The sequence below is a fragment of the Furipterus horrens genome, unplaced genomic scaffold (genome assembly GCF_987537825.1).
Source record: "Furipterus horrens unplaced genomic scaffold, mFurHor1.1.pri manual_scaffold_5, whole genome shotgun sequence".
NCBI lineage: Eukaryota > Metazoa > Chordata > Mammalia > Chiroptera > Furipteridae > Furipterus > Furipterus horrens.
In genome coordinates this window covers 2109385-2122319 of record NW_028327175.1, presented here as the reverse complement: position 1 = coordinate 2122319, position 12935 = coordinate 2109385, and the positions used below count along the sequence as shown (strand labels likewise).

General features: G+C 59.4%; 1 protein-coding gene across 2 annotated transcripts in view; it reads right to left on the bottom strand.

Annotated features, from left to right (window-relative positions):
- Window positions 1–12935, bottom strand: part of ARL15 (ARF like GTPase 15) — a 287179-nt gene that overhangs the window by 137995 nt on the left and 136249 nt on the right. For both annotated transcript variants that reach the window (XM_090278859.1, XM_090278858.1), the window contains exon 4: window positions 697–905. In XM_090278859.1, the coding sequence (XP_090134985.1) occupies window positions 697–905 (209 nt within the window). The remainder of the gene's footprint in view (window positions 1–696; window positions 906–12935) is intronic.

Genomic DNA, 12935 nt, shown 5'->3' with positions numbered 1-12935 from the left:
CACGGGTTTCTGAAGGAGGCGGGACCGATCCTGAACATTAGGTCTCTAAGGCAACACACCCACCGTCTCGCTTCCCTGCACTTAGATTAAAATTCACTGCTGGCTGAGTCTCGGAAACTGTGAACACATCTGATCAGCTGGGTGCCACCAGTGAGAAGTTCCACTGAGCAAGACATGGATTATTTGCCCAGAATTAGTCTCATGCTCTTGGGGGAGAGACGTGAGCTAGGAAAGGAAGGGAGACGCGCCCGCTGGCACGGGAGAGGGCAAGTGGCCCGCAGTGACGGGCCAACGTATCCCTGGCGAGGCCGGAGACCAGGAGGAGGGGCCGGGCAAGTGGCAGGCTGGAAAAATGTGAGCGAGCCCGGCCATCAGCCCTTCAAAGTAGATGAGACAAGGGGCGGGCTGGGTAAGAGAGAAAATGGGGGAAAAAATGGGACAATGGTAATGGAAAAACCAAGAAATAAAATAGAAAAATAAATAAATAAACAAAATAAAATAGATGAGACAAATCCGCACAGAGGGCCTCACTCTGCTGCACAGTTAAAAAGTCAAGTTCCTGCTCCGCAAGGGAGCCAGGCAGGCAAACGGTCACTCCTGTCGGATCGGATCGACACAGGCTTCCCGAGAAAGCCCACGCTGCCCACGCAGACGCCGCAGGAGCCGGGCAGCGCGCGGCCCGCCCGCGAGACGTACCTCCTGCGCCGAGCGCGCGGCCGGCTTGTCCTGGTGGCTGGCCAGGATCAGGAAGGGCAGGGTGCACAGCTGCGGGTGCTGCAGCGCCGAGTGCAGCTCGCTCCGGGCCGTCTCCAGGTCGCCTTCCGAGGACGCGCTGTCCAGCACGAATATCACCCCCTGAGAGCCCTGGTAGTAGCGACTCCAGTATTTCCGGATGTGATCGGCCCCTGTCAAAACAGAACGGATTCTCTTTTTAAAAACAGCTCTCAGCAACTGGAAACCGCTCCCGGCAGCAATTCCTGGTGGACACCAGCCTAGCGCTTGAAAACTGACTGCAGAGATCCCGGCTGCGGACGGCAGCGAAGGCGTCCGGGCCAATAGGTGGACGTGAACTTGAAGGAGACGCAGGCGTTCAATCCGGGTCCCTCTCCACGCGGTGCTTGCCCTGCGGGCGAGGAAAGCCAGGGCGCTCCCAGGCTCACCCTCAGAGGCGGCCTCCAGAGTCTGCACCGAAGCCCGACACAAACGCCGCGCCTCACACATTCAGTTTAAAGCGACCTCAGGGAACAGCGCAGCCCCGCCGTTCCCTGGGCCTCCGTCCCCGCCGTCGACCTCAGCCTGGTGACATGTTCTCAGAGAGCGGCCTGGGGCCGGACAGCCTCGTGTGACTCCCTCCAGGAAGCGACACGGGCTCAAGTCTCGGCCCCTGGCACGTCCGCAGACCCCGCTGGGCAAGGAGTTCACTCGCGGTCTCGGGGTGACCGGGCGTTGAGGAGAACGACACTGAGAGGCGCATCGGCCAGGGCCGCGTCTCAGGGCCACGTCTTTCCCCCCTTTGCCTTTCCAATAGCCAGCACCATGCCCGACTCAGGCAGCCACGCAGGAATGAGGAAGAGGAGTGAGAAATGAAATTACACACGAATTGGGCTTCACAGGGTCTGAGACCAGAAGGGATTTCAGAGACCACCCATCCCGTCCAGCTCTCCCGGGGAACGGGGGCCAGGAGAGGAGAGCCAGCTAACGGCATCCGCGCATCTCGTCAATCACAGACTGCGTGGGTTTGGGAGTGGGGTGCGGCCTTTACTGCTTGTGGAACAAAAAGTAGGTATCAGGGCATTCCCCCAAGCGGACGCCCACTGTCCCATCGTCACCACAGTGCCCACACCTGCATGGCCACAGAACAGCCCGGCCCTGGCCGGAGGCACTGTGCTGACCACCGGTGGCCGAGAAGCTTGGTGTTTCTGTACAGCGACTCTGGTAGCGCTTAGTTGTCTTTAACTTCATTCAGAACAATTACGTTAGACTGTCTGGGGACGGCTGTCCTATCAGCGTGCATTTAAAAAAATCAAAACTGGTGAATTATTGTGTAGGCATTTTAATATTGAAAATGGATAAAATATGCAACATTTTGGGCATATGATGTTTTCTTATTTCAAGAAAGGTAAAAACGCACTGCAACGCAGAAGAAAAAAAAGACGTGTGCCGTGTGTGGAGAAGGCGCTGCGACGGATCCAACCTGTCAGGAGGGGTCTGCGGAGTTTCGCGCCAGAGAGTCTCGCTGGACGGTGCGCCACGGCCGGTGGACCAGCTGGAGTTGACGGCGATCAAACCGAGACATTAACTGAGAACAGCCAACGTCCTACCACGCGGGAGACAGGCGACACAGCCGGCAGGTCCCCGTCAGCAAAGGCATTGGCGAAAATGAAAACTGTCTCTTTTATTTGATGGAAAAACCCACGCGGACTATCTGGCCCCCCAATCCCACAGATACAAAGAGTGGCAACGGGGTGGGGTGGGCCAAGGGGCCACAGCCCGCTGTGAGCTCGGGGACATCGTGTTGGCAGCGTCGCCCTGGACGGGGTGGCGGTATTTTCACCATGGACGCCAGCAAGGGCCACGTATGTTCTGGCCTTTCCTTCCCCCGAGGAGCCAACACCCCTGGGTGCCTCGGAGCAGCTCCTGGTTTTCTGGGGAAGCGCAGACCGCCACCCCGTGAGCAGAACTGCCGCGCTAGCGGCCCTGCGGGTGCTCTGGGAGCAAGGAGGTGGCATCTCCGCACTGCGGGCGAGTCCCTTAGGGAAGTAACGTTGGCACCAGCGGCGACCACTGACTGAGCACGTCCGGCATTCTAGGCGCAGGGCTGCATGTCTGCAAGAGAACAGCTCGCGTGGCCCACGATGACCCGCTGGGACACCCAGGGGACACACTGGGGGGGGCTCTAACCGACTCCACTTGCTGGAGGCTAGCTGCCCGACCAGGAGCCCCGGGCGTTCGTCACGGTGCTAGTCCATGACAGACGGGGACAGAGGCAGACCGCGGGCGCTGCTGCCGAGGAGCCTTAAACGTGCGAAGACGGGAGACGGGCGCAGGGCTGATGCCTGGCGGGCAGGGTCTGACCATGACGGCAAAGCAAATGGAAAAGAAAGGAGAGGAACCGGGAGCCAGAGACGCGCTCGTCCAGCAAAGGGGCCGCGCGCGCGATGGTGGCGCTGAGAGAACAGGGAAGCTGAGGGCCCAACACCGCAGGCCAGGCTCCCCACGCGTGGCAGGCGAGCGAGCATTTCCTGTACACGTGACGACAGGCGGGGTGCTGTCGGGACAGACGGGGCGACAGGATCCCGCTGGGATGGGGGAGGGAGCCGAGCAAAGAGAGGCGTCAGAACCCCAGCCTCAGCGGGGCCCCGTGAGGGGCTCTGCAGTGTGGCCTGAGCTGGAGTTGTCCCGTCCAAAGCAAGGGGGCGAGGCTGTTGTACCCCCGAACGGCCCCTGGCTACGAGCCCCCGGGGAACCGCAGGGGGTGCGCCGTGATCTCAGAATCCCCCAGCCGTGCCGGGTTGAGGCAGGTGCTGTCAGCCAAGGGCAGGCTCTGGAGCGGGGCACTGGTGCGTGTCATCAGCGGCCAGCGCCCTCGGCCGTGTGGGGACGGACGCAGCGGCCCCCGGGGAGCCGGCAGGGCACCGGAGGCGTCTGCTCCGGCGACACGCAGACACGATCCACGTGTTCGAGAACCAGCCTCCAGCTCGAGGAGCAAAAGTCGGGACAGGGATACGTGGCGGCACGTGCCCACGGCCACAGCACCACTGTGTGCGTGTGTACCCACATGCAAGGTTACAAATGCCACTAACACGCGGGGTGGGGTGCCCAGGCTGTTCACATCGTAACAGTACAGGCAGCGTGCTTCCTGCTACCTCGGGGGTGCCCACTAGCCGCTCCGGCCCAGCGGCTGCCTCTGGCCACGCGTGGTTCTGACATGAGCGTTGGTTGTGCTCAGTGTTCTCCGCGTACTAACTGCTCTGTCCGGGACAGGCTTACCGGGGAGGCCCTGCTATCACTCATCTCACCGGTAAGGAAACCGGGACACAAAACAATTGCATAATGTGCCCAAGGTCACGCGCCTAAAAACATATTTAGGTTTCACAGGATTGAAATCAAAGGGTCAGTCTTTGAGCAGAAAGGTGATGAAGCTGAACAACAAATTCTGCGGCCACAAAAGCTGTCAGGGGACTAAAAAGGAACCTGCTAGAATAAAAGGTGTTTAAGTACCTGTATATATTCATGTTCTTGGTGGGAACAAACCCAAGAAAATGTCCCGACTAATTAACTCAGCGAATGGTATCATTAAGTTCCTATCATATACGAGTCAAGACCCATATGAAACGTGGAGAAAGCCACCGTCCCTCTTAGTTCACGCAATTCTAATGACAGTGAAGCCTGTGGCTCCATCAGAGGGAGCAGGTAGGCCACGCGTTGGGGGGTGTCCAGGGAGTGGGGCCGGAAGAGAAGATGCTGCCTGCGTGTTTTAAGGGCCCTTGTCCGCTGGAAATCCAGCTTGTGAGGTCGTCTCTTTCAACAAAGCTCTGCTTTCATCTGCCACACGTAGGAACACACGAGGGACCGGAAGGTGGTGGACAAAATGACAATGAAGCCCAATGACTGTGCTAACAGATAAAACAGACCCAAAGGGAAACACCATAACTTGTTAAGCCGTCCCTTACAGAATATGGGAATAACGCATTCTTTTTCCTGGGAAAAGACCCATTCCTTTCATCCCCTGCTATACAGCCAGTCATGTGCCCCGTCTCGGCACTTCTAACTCCCGTCACAAACATGGAGCGTGGGACTCCATGCTCCAGCTCTGCCTAAATCCGGACGGAGGCCCAGGGAGCCAGGGTCAGGCGAAGGGTGGCCCACCTCCAGTCCAGCCGGGGGCACTTGCTTAGTCACCGCACCGCGATGACGCGCCACCAGCCCAGCGCCGGTTGCTCCTAGGAGTGAGTCTAACCGGGAAAACCAGGAACATGCGCGGGAGGCCCCATCCCAGCAGTCCCCACCCTTACGCAAACCCAGATGGAAAAGCAAGCACAGGACGTCCGGGCCAACGGCGGTTGGTGGCCATGCGCGTTCTCCTGGGAAAGCTGCGTGCGGGGCGCCCTTTCCGTTCCACGGTCAGGCAGAGGCCGACCGTCCAGCTCAGACCTGGTCCCCATCTTGTACATTTAGATTTAAAAACAAAGGGGGCAGTCTTACCCATAGGGACACTGTGTGGGCCGTGTTGCCAGCTCTCCTAATCACACCTGGTCTGACACGGCTTTTTAGAAGGCGTGAGCAGCCCCCGGGCATCCCGGAGTCCACGCTGCGAGCCAGGCAACCCGACGGCCTGGTTCAAGGCCCCAACAACCCCAGGTGGAGCGGAGAGAGAAGACAGGAGCCAGCACACCCACGAGATGCAGGTTCACGTCTGCGGCTCCCCACGGGTGTCAACCACACGCTCTCAGCCAGCCAGCCCTCCAGCCCTCAGATAGTCACTGAGCACCGGCCACCGTCCCAGGCACTGGGGACACAGAAGGAAATGGACCACGATGCCAGCTCTCTTAGGGCTCACGCTGCCCCCTGACAGAGCCAGCCAAACATCACAGCCTCTCTGTCCTCACTCTGGCAGACTGGGTCTCCCCAAGGCCTGCTGGGGGCTTCTGGAAAAAGTCGTGCCCCTCAGTAAGAAGAAAGATGCCCAAAGAGAGCCCCCTCCCTCGTCTGTCTGGCTTTTAGATTTCATGAGGGCAGAAAGTGATTCTTTGGACAGTCTCAGCCCTCAGACGACCTTGAAAGAGATGCAGCAGAGCACCGAAGAAGGTGAAGACAGAGCCCAGGTCCCTGGGGACACCACAGAGTGGCAGAAGCATCCCCTACATGGTCAGGACTCCTTGTTCTGCGAACACAGGAAATGGCCATCATTCAGGCCACTTTTAGAGGATTATTTTATCTGCAGCCCCCAAAATGCTTCTTTCCCTCATGCCAAATTAAAAGGCTGCGATGTGTTCCCTAAAGGAGAGGTTCTCCGAAGGAGGGACCCGCCGAGCTAAAGAAGAACAGGAACACGCAGGAGTCAGCGCAGAAACAGGTGCTCAGAGCCGTTCCCGTGCAAAGCCAGATCTCTGGACCAGTGACGCCCAAGTACACCTCCTGGGTAAAAATTCTGTGTCTGTTCGTTCCCACGTGGCCACATGCAGCTGGTGGGCACTCGGAATATGGCCAGGGCAACAGAAGAACAGAATTTCTTTCTTTCATGAAATGGACATGAAGTTGGAACGCCGCAGGCGGCTCGCGGCTCCTCGATTGGACGGGGCGTGTAGCCATTTCCCTGACTTACTGCTGCCGTGACCGACGGCAAGGATGCGCTAGGATGGGAGGAGAGCGAACCCTGCGTCTACAAGAAAAGGCGCTCAGCCTCGCTGGTGCAGCGGCAGCTGCAGACGCCCTGCCCAGAGGCGGCCAACCAGGGCGAGGGTCTGCGCTGCGGCCTGTCCCGTGGGGAGGGCGGGCGCACGGGGGCGGGAGCAGTCCTCCCTCCTTCTGTCCTTCGGCCGCAGTCCTGAGGAAAGGGAAGGCAGGAAGCACAGTGTCCCCCTGGAAAGCTGAGGGGACTGGTGACCCCCACGCGGGACCCATTGTGGGAAACCTGGACGGCGCGTGGACCGCAAGTCTCAGAGCAGGGCGCGCCCTTGGAGTGAATACACACGCTCGGCATTTGCTGTGGGAGGAGCGAACGGCTGCCAGCAGGGGAGGCACGTCTGAGGAGCGGGAGGAGGGAAGGAGGCGGGAGAGAAAAGCGATCCTTCCCAGTCCGTTCCTGCTCCTCCCTCCGTGGACTCTCAGGCTCTCTGACCAGCGGCTCCTTTGCTTCTCCGCGCGTCTGTGTGACAGACCCAACCTGCTATTAGAGCCTGAAGCCCCAAGAGTTCAGAAGGACGCACGTACGTACCTGCACTCCAACTCTTACTATAGGACCCACACGCACACACACGCAGGCACACACACGCAGGCAGACTGTCTTCCCGTGGGGTAAGCTGCCCCCCAAATGGCCAACAGAAAGTATAAACCTGGAGAGGGGGCCAGTCAAGGTCCCTGAAGGGAAGTGCATCCACTTGCTTTGCCTTCCAAAGAGCCAGAAAACACATCAGAAAAGGAGGGGAAGATGGGGACCAGTGAGCCCTTAGGGACAACAGGACCGGGCCAGGCACGATGGAAGGACAGCCACCTGAGCAGGGCCTGAGCTGTTCCCAGAGGACCCCAGCGCCCTCGGACTCGGGGTGAGAGGCCGGAGCAGCCACGCAGGGAATGAGGCGACGGACGCACGGCGGTCCCTGCCGCTCCGACCGCCGCCCCAGGCCCCGACCTGGCCAGGTGCTAACCCACCTCCGCTCCTTCACCCTCCCCACCTGCTTGTCCCCGTGCGATGGGTGAGGACCCGCGCTCCGCGCCACAGCCAGCTGGAAACGGCAGGTGCAGGGTCCAAGTCTGATTCCCGGGGCCGTGCTCTCTCACCCGCGCCAGGGCTGCCCCCCGGGGCGGGGAGGCAGCGCTGACACAACGGGAAGGGACAGAACGTTCTCCGTGACTCAGTGGGCGTCTCTCAGAGAGGGGCTGCAGGCTTTGGAGAGGGTCCCGGGGGGAGGAGGAGAAGGCTTCCCGATGGGGAGGACGCAGCTGGGGGCCAACTCCAACAGGAAGCGAGCAGGTGGGTGCGGGACACAGTGAGGACAGTGAGCAGGAAGGGGGACGTGTGAGCTGGGGACCCGCGGGTGGCTTGTGCAAGGACGGACTCTGGGTGGCCGTGGCAGGCAGGCAGCATCTGGGCGGGACGGGGCAGGCACTGGGGAGCAGCTCAGCCCGTGGCGCTGCTGACGGCCCGGTAGACCACCCCACTGCCGGTCTGTACCCGCAGGGCGGTGCCACCCACCCGGCCTCAAGGTCCCACAAACCTCTGAGGGGAAAACGCAAGGACCCTCCGCGCGCCTAGATGTCTGGCTGACCGCATCGCTTGGAAAAGATTCCCTTACCCGGGTACCCCCAGGAGAAAACGTGGGGAAGGAAAACAAGAAAAATTTCCCTCTCCCAACGGCGCTCAGACGGGCCTCCTTTTGGGCCCCGAGTGCAAGCCAGCGGTGAAAGGGACCAGTGCGGGCGGCTGGCAGGCGGGGCTCGGGGCGCCGCGGACAGCGCAGCGGGAGAGCTCAGCCGCGGCCGCCGCCCTGGCTTCCTGCGCCTGTTCCTGCTGGCGCCCGGGGTCCTTACTGCCTGCCTCCCACCCGTGGGTGGCTGGCGCTGGTTCGGGAGGCCCGGCAACACTCCCAGCGCACAGAGGCACCGCGGGCCGCCGCGGCCAAAGGACGCCCCAGACAAAGAACCGCTGTCGGCAATTGGCGTGGCCGGTGCCCAGAACACGGACTACGGGCAGGACTGTCCTCAGCACCCCCACCCCCCCAATAGCACGTCAGCGTCAAACGCAGGCCATGGGCCAGCTGCCGGCTCGGGCGCAGGGACCAGCAAGAACGCAGTCCTTCCTGTGCGAGAGTGAAATGCTTCAGCTTACTTCCGGAGGCCCGAGATCGACGACACGGTCCTAAGTACGCGACGGCATGACCTGTTACCTCCGCCGTGGGGACGTTCTCGCTGACGGGTCAAAGCCGAGGCGGACACACTGCGGGGAACCTACGCGGCCAGAGGCGCCGGCACGGGCGGCGCGGTCGCTGCCCCTAGGCTACCTCGTGCGTGTCGGAGCGAGAGGCCAGTGTCACCTACGGATGAGCCTAAGAAAGCAGGAGGAAGGCTGAGCCTCATTAACTTGGCTCCTCAACACGTCTTTTTTTAAATACAGGCGTCCCTCTCTGCGTCGCGCGGTTCACTGACCGCGGCCTCCCTGTACTGCGGGATTTTAAAATATTATATTTAATTACTGACCGCAGGATTTTGCGATACTGTACACATATGTTGTTAAAATTACGTAGGTCTAAGAGTGTAGAATAAATGTAAGGCTCCTACTTCACAGGGGTCTGGAACGTTTAATACCCGCGGTTAAGTGGGGAACCGCTGCATTCTGGGTGAGCAAATGGGAAGCAGGCACAAAGCATTTCTGCCACAGACCCAAGCTCATGGTCGCTTTGAGTCCAGAACTCCTGCCCCTGAGCTGGGCGCTGAACTGGTCCTTCTTCTTTCAAAGAACTCCATTTCTGCTTGAAATTTCAACTGATAAAGTAGGATTATTCAGGCCTGCATATCTCTGGCAGATATTTTTCTCAAAATGAATATGTAAGCCTGTGACTCCAAGGAAAACCATGGAGAGTATCTGCTGTCAATGAGAAAATTTGTGTTCGAGCCAAAGCTAGAATTCTGGAAAAGTTGTTTTCACCACTGGGGTCCTGACAGCTTCTCGGGGATAAGCTCGGTGTTGACATTAACACACAGATATTTGTAATAAAACGTGTCAGCAAATAAACAGCCCGCAGAACGGACTGACTCCGCAGGTCCCCAACGACGGCGCGCTGGGTTTCCCCACCCATAGCAGCCGCCCCTCCTGCCCCGTCCTCTTCCGTTGTTCTCGGTGGGAACGCTCATCCCAGCTCCCAAAGGGAGACTTAAGTTTTTCTCCGTGGACCGTCCCTTTGCGCCCCTTGGTATCACCCTACTGAACACAAAAGTGCATCTGGGACCCATGTTCAGGCTTAAGCATAAAATTGTGAAAGACACCCACTCTTTAATTTAAACGAATGCGCGTTAGAACTGTAATTCGGTAGTTGCACCGGTCAGTGTACTGTACACGTCGTAGGTTAATGTGGGCAGCTGTCAGCTGGGGGGTCAGACACAGCCCAAACCTGTGGGAAGGTTCTGACTCCTTTCAGAACCCGGTGCCCAGTCTTCCTGGATCACAGGCCACACCCTGGGGCCGGTTCAGTCCCGACGGCAGGCTGGCTCAGACGGCAGAGTGAGTGACGGGCTCTGGAGTCAGGCTCCCTGGGTTCGAAACCCCCTTCTGCCACAGGTCCGCCTGCTGGCCTGGGCGATCGGCTTGGCTGTTCTAAGCCCGTTTCCCTCTCAACAAAAGGGGGAGGAGGAACAGCACGCAGGTACCCCGGAGGCTGACAGGGATGGAAGCGAGAGCCCGTCTGGCATAGTACTTGGGGTACTCTCCATGCCCCTCAAGTGTGCACGGTCGCTGTCACTACTTGGCCGCCACGGAAGCCGATAGCCCATTGAATTCGGGACTAACCTGTGTCCTGAGGTCTGGAAATAAAAGTCCCCCCAGCGCTGGAAGGGACAGACCAGGAGGACAGGTCCCTGTGCCATGTCCAGGGCCGCCAATGTTAGGAAAGTAAACCAAGGTTTCACATGCGTGGACCCGTTCTTCCTTCCCAGACACTTTCTGCCACACCCTGTGTCTCCCAGCCGCCGGAGCTTCCTACGCCCCAGCTGCCTCCGCCCCATGGCTGCCCAGATTTCTCCTGCCCAACCCCCCAAACAGGCTCCCCCTTCAGATGAACACGCACACTCCTTCCCTGCCGATGTCTTCAGCAAGATGTTCAGAGAAAGTGTGATTAGCCGATGTGACATTAAGTTGACACTCCCATATATTTTATATAAAAAAAAAACATTGTGCACTAATACAAGCTGATCGTGCGTGTGTGAATGATGTCTGCAAGGGTGCCATATGGTACATGCATACACGCACGCACACACACACACACACACACACACACGGCTAGTGCGACACTTCATATGTCCCTCCTCTCTATTACGGAGACAAGGATGGCCAAATACTGGGGCGTTTTCCCCGCGGCTCCCGGGCTGCAGCGACCACAGCTGAGCAGTCTGGGCCAAGGCAGGGCAGCCGCCTCCTCTGGGTCAGCGGTCTTTGTAACCGTGTCCATCCGGGACTACTTTTGGATACCATGGAGCCAAAGAAAAGCAAACCCCGTGAAGCGCGGAGGGGGCTCTTTTTCTTGGGGTTCTTGCAACTGTTCGTCACCCCCTCTGCCCAGCACCCTTGGGGCCTCCAACAAAGAACGCCTGCTTCACCAGGTGCTGTCTCCCCAGTTCTCCTAATCAACTTTGCTCAAAATCCCCCAGATCCTCCTTGCCGGGCACGCCCGCTACTTGGGTCAACCACACACAGAAACAATTGTTTTGGAGCGGAAAGACATACTCTCCACCCCACCTCCATTTTTTGGTTTGTATCCTTCAAGAGGTAGCTCTTCCTTAGTTAGAAAAGTGATGGTCTTGGTGTAAACTCCATTCAATACACACACACACACACACACACGCACACACACACACACACGCATACACACACGGAGTCCGAGCTCACGAACCCCCCTACGGGCATACACCCTGGCCCGTCAGCAATGCCGCAGCGACCGTGTTTGCAGAAAAGTAGAAGGCACTACAAGACGAGCTGCACTTGCATCTGGGTCAGGCCGGGGCCACCACGCCTCTTTGTTCACACCTGCCACGGAGTCGCGGGCACACAGCAAGGGACGGGTGGGCATCCACAAGGAAGGGCGTCAGGAAGAGCACACGGGTACCCCGACGGGAAGAACGCACGTCTCGCAGACACCTCCAGTGTGACCCCTCCGTGTTGGGGGCCAGCAGCCCCAGGGTGGTTCCCCACGACCCCCTTTCCTGGTCCTGACGCCTCCCCGAGTGGGGGCTGGGCTGGGGCTGAACTTCTCCCCAACGGAAGGGCGCAGACATGGGCCATCACTTCTGCGATTGAGCTACAAAAGGCCACAGCTTCCGTCTTCAGGGCAGGTTAGCTCTGCGTACGGCCTTCTCGGTGTGGACACCTGAGGAAGCCAGCTGCTGCGCTGGGGGCGCACCAGAGTCAGGGGGCTGGGGGCAGCCTCCGGCCAGAGCCAGTCAGAACGAGGCGAGGCCGCAGGCTAACCATCCCCAGGAGCTGAAACCCGCCCAAGGGAAACAGGAGTTTAGAAGGGGATCCCTTTACGGCTGATCCTCCATTGCGTGGACACAGGACATTCTGGTCACGCACTCGGCTGCTCATGGGTATCCTGGCTCCTGGGAATGGAGCCGCTGCAAGCATCGGGGCACAGGTTTTTGTTTAAACACTCGTTTTCCGTCCGTCTGCGTGTACACCGAGGGCAGGGCGGTGGGTCCCACGGCCGTTCCGTGTGGAACTCCTGAGACGAAATGTGACGGCTTTTCTCCTACGTCTCTCAGTGTGTAGTCAGGTGTCACACGGCGACAGATCACTGATGCAAAGTTAAAAATGAGTTTCTAGCCAGGCAGAAACTTCCGAAACGTGGGTAAATGAACTGCAGGGGAGAACACTCACCCGTCCCTCAGCCCCACCGGCAGCTCCTCGCTTCTCTAGTAAACGGCCGCTGTGCCGCAGAGGCTCACTGCGCCGGGCTGCGCGACAGAGGCGAGGAAACAGGAAGGCCACGGTGCCACCCTGGCCAGGGAACGCCGTCGCTCACAGCGCCATCCGGACAGGCCAGGGCGCACGTGAGAACCGACCACTGAGTGCGTAAGGGAGTGGCGCAACGGACCAGTGTCTGCCTCTCCCCCTCCCCCCTCTCTCTCTCAAGTCAATCAATAAAAATGTTAAGAAAACGTTAATGAGAAAGACAAGTGCCTGCCGTCCCAGCACACAGAGCTCCAGCGCAGAACGGCCTCGGCTGCCCCCCCCCCAGAACCCCGTCTCCCCGCTCTGCCCGCGCTCCGGGGGAGGGACGTCACGGCTCCCGTTTCGGCCCCTCTGTTCCCCTGGACACAGGCGTCCAGGTGCTGTCACCGGCCTCTCCCAGGCACGGACACTGTCCTCCTCCTTCTGAAACTCCACCGTGTGCTCCCTTCCAGATGTCCCCCCAGGTGCTCCAAACCCAACTTGTCCCCAAATGCACTCCTCGCCAGAGCCCTTTCCCAAACCGGCCTCCCGGGTTCCCTGTCTGGGGACCAGAAGC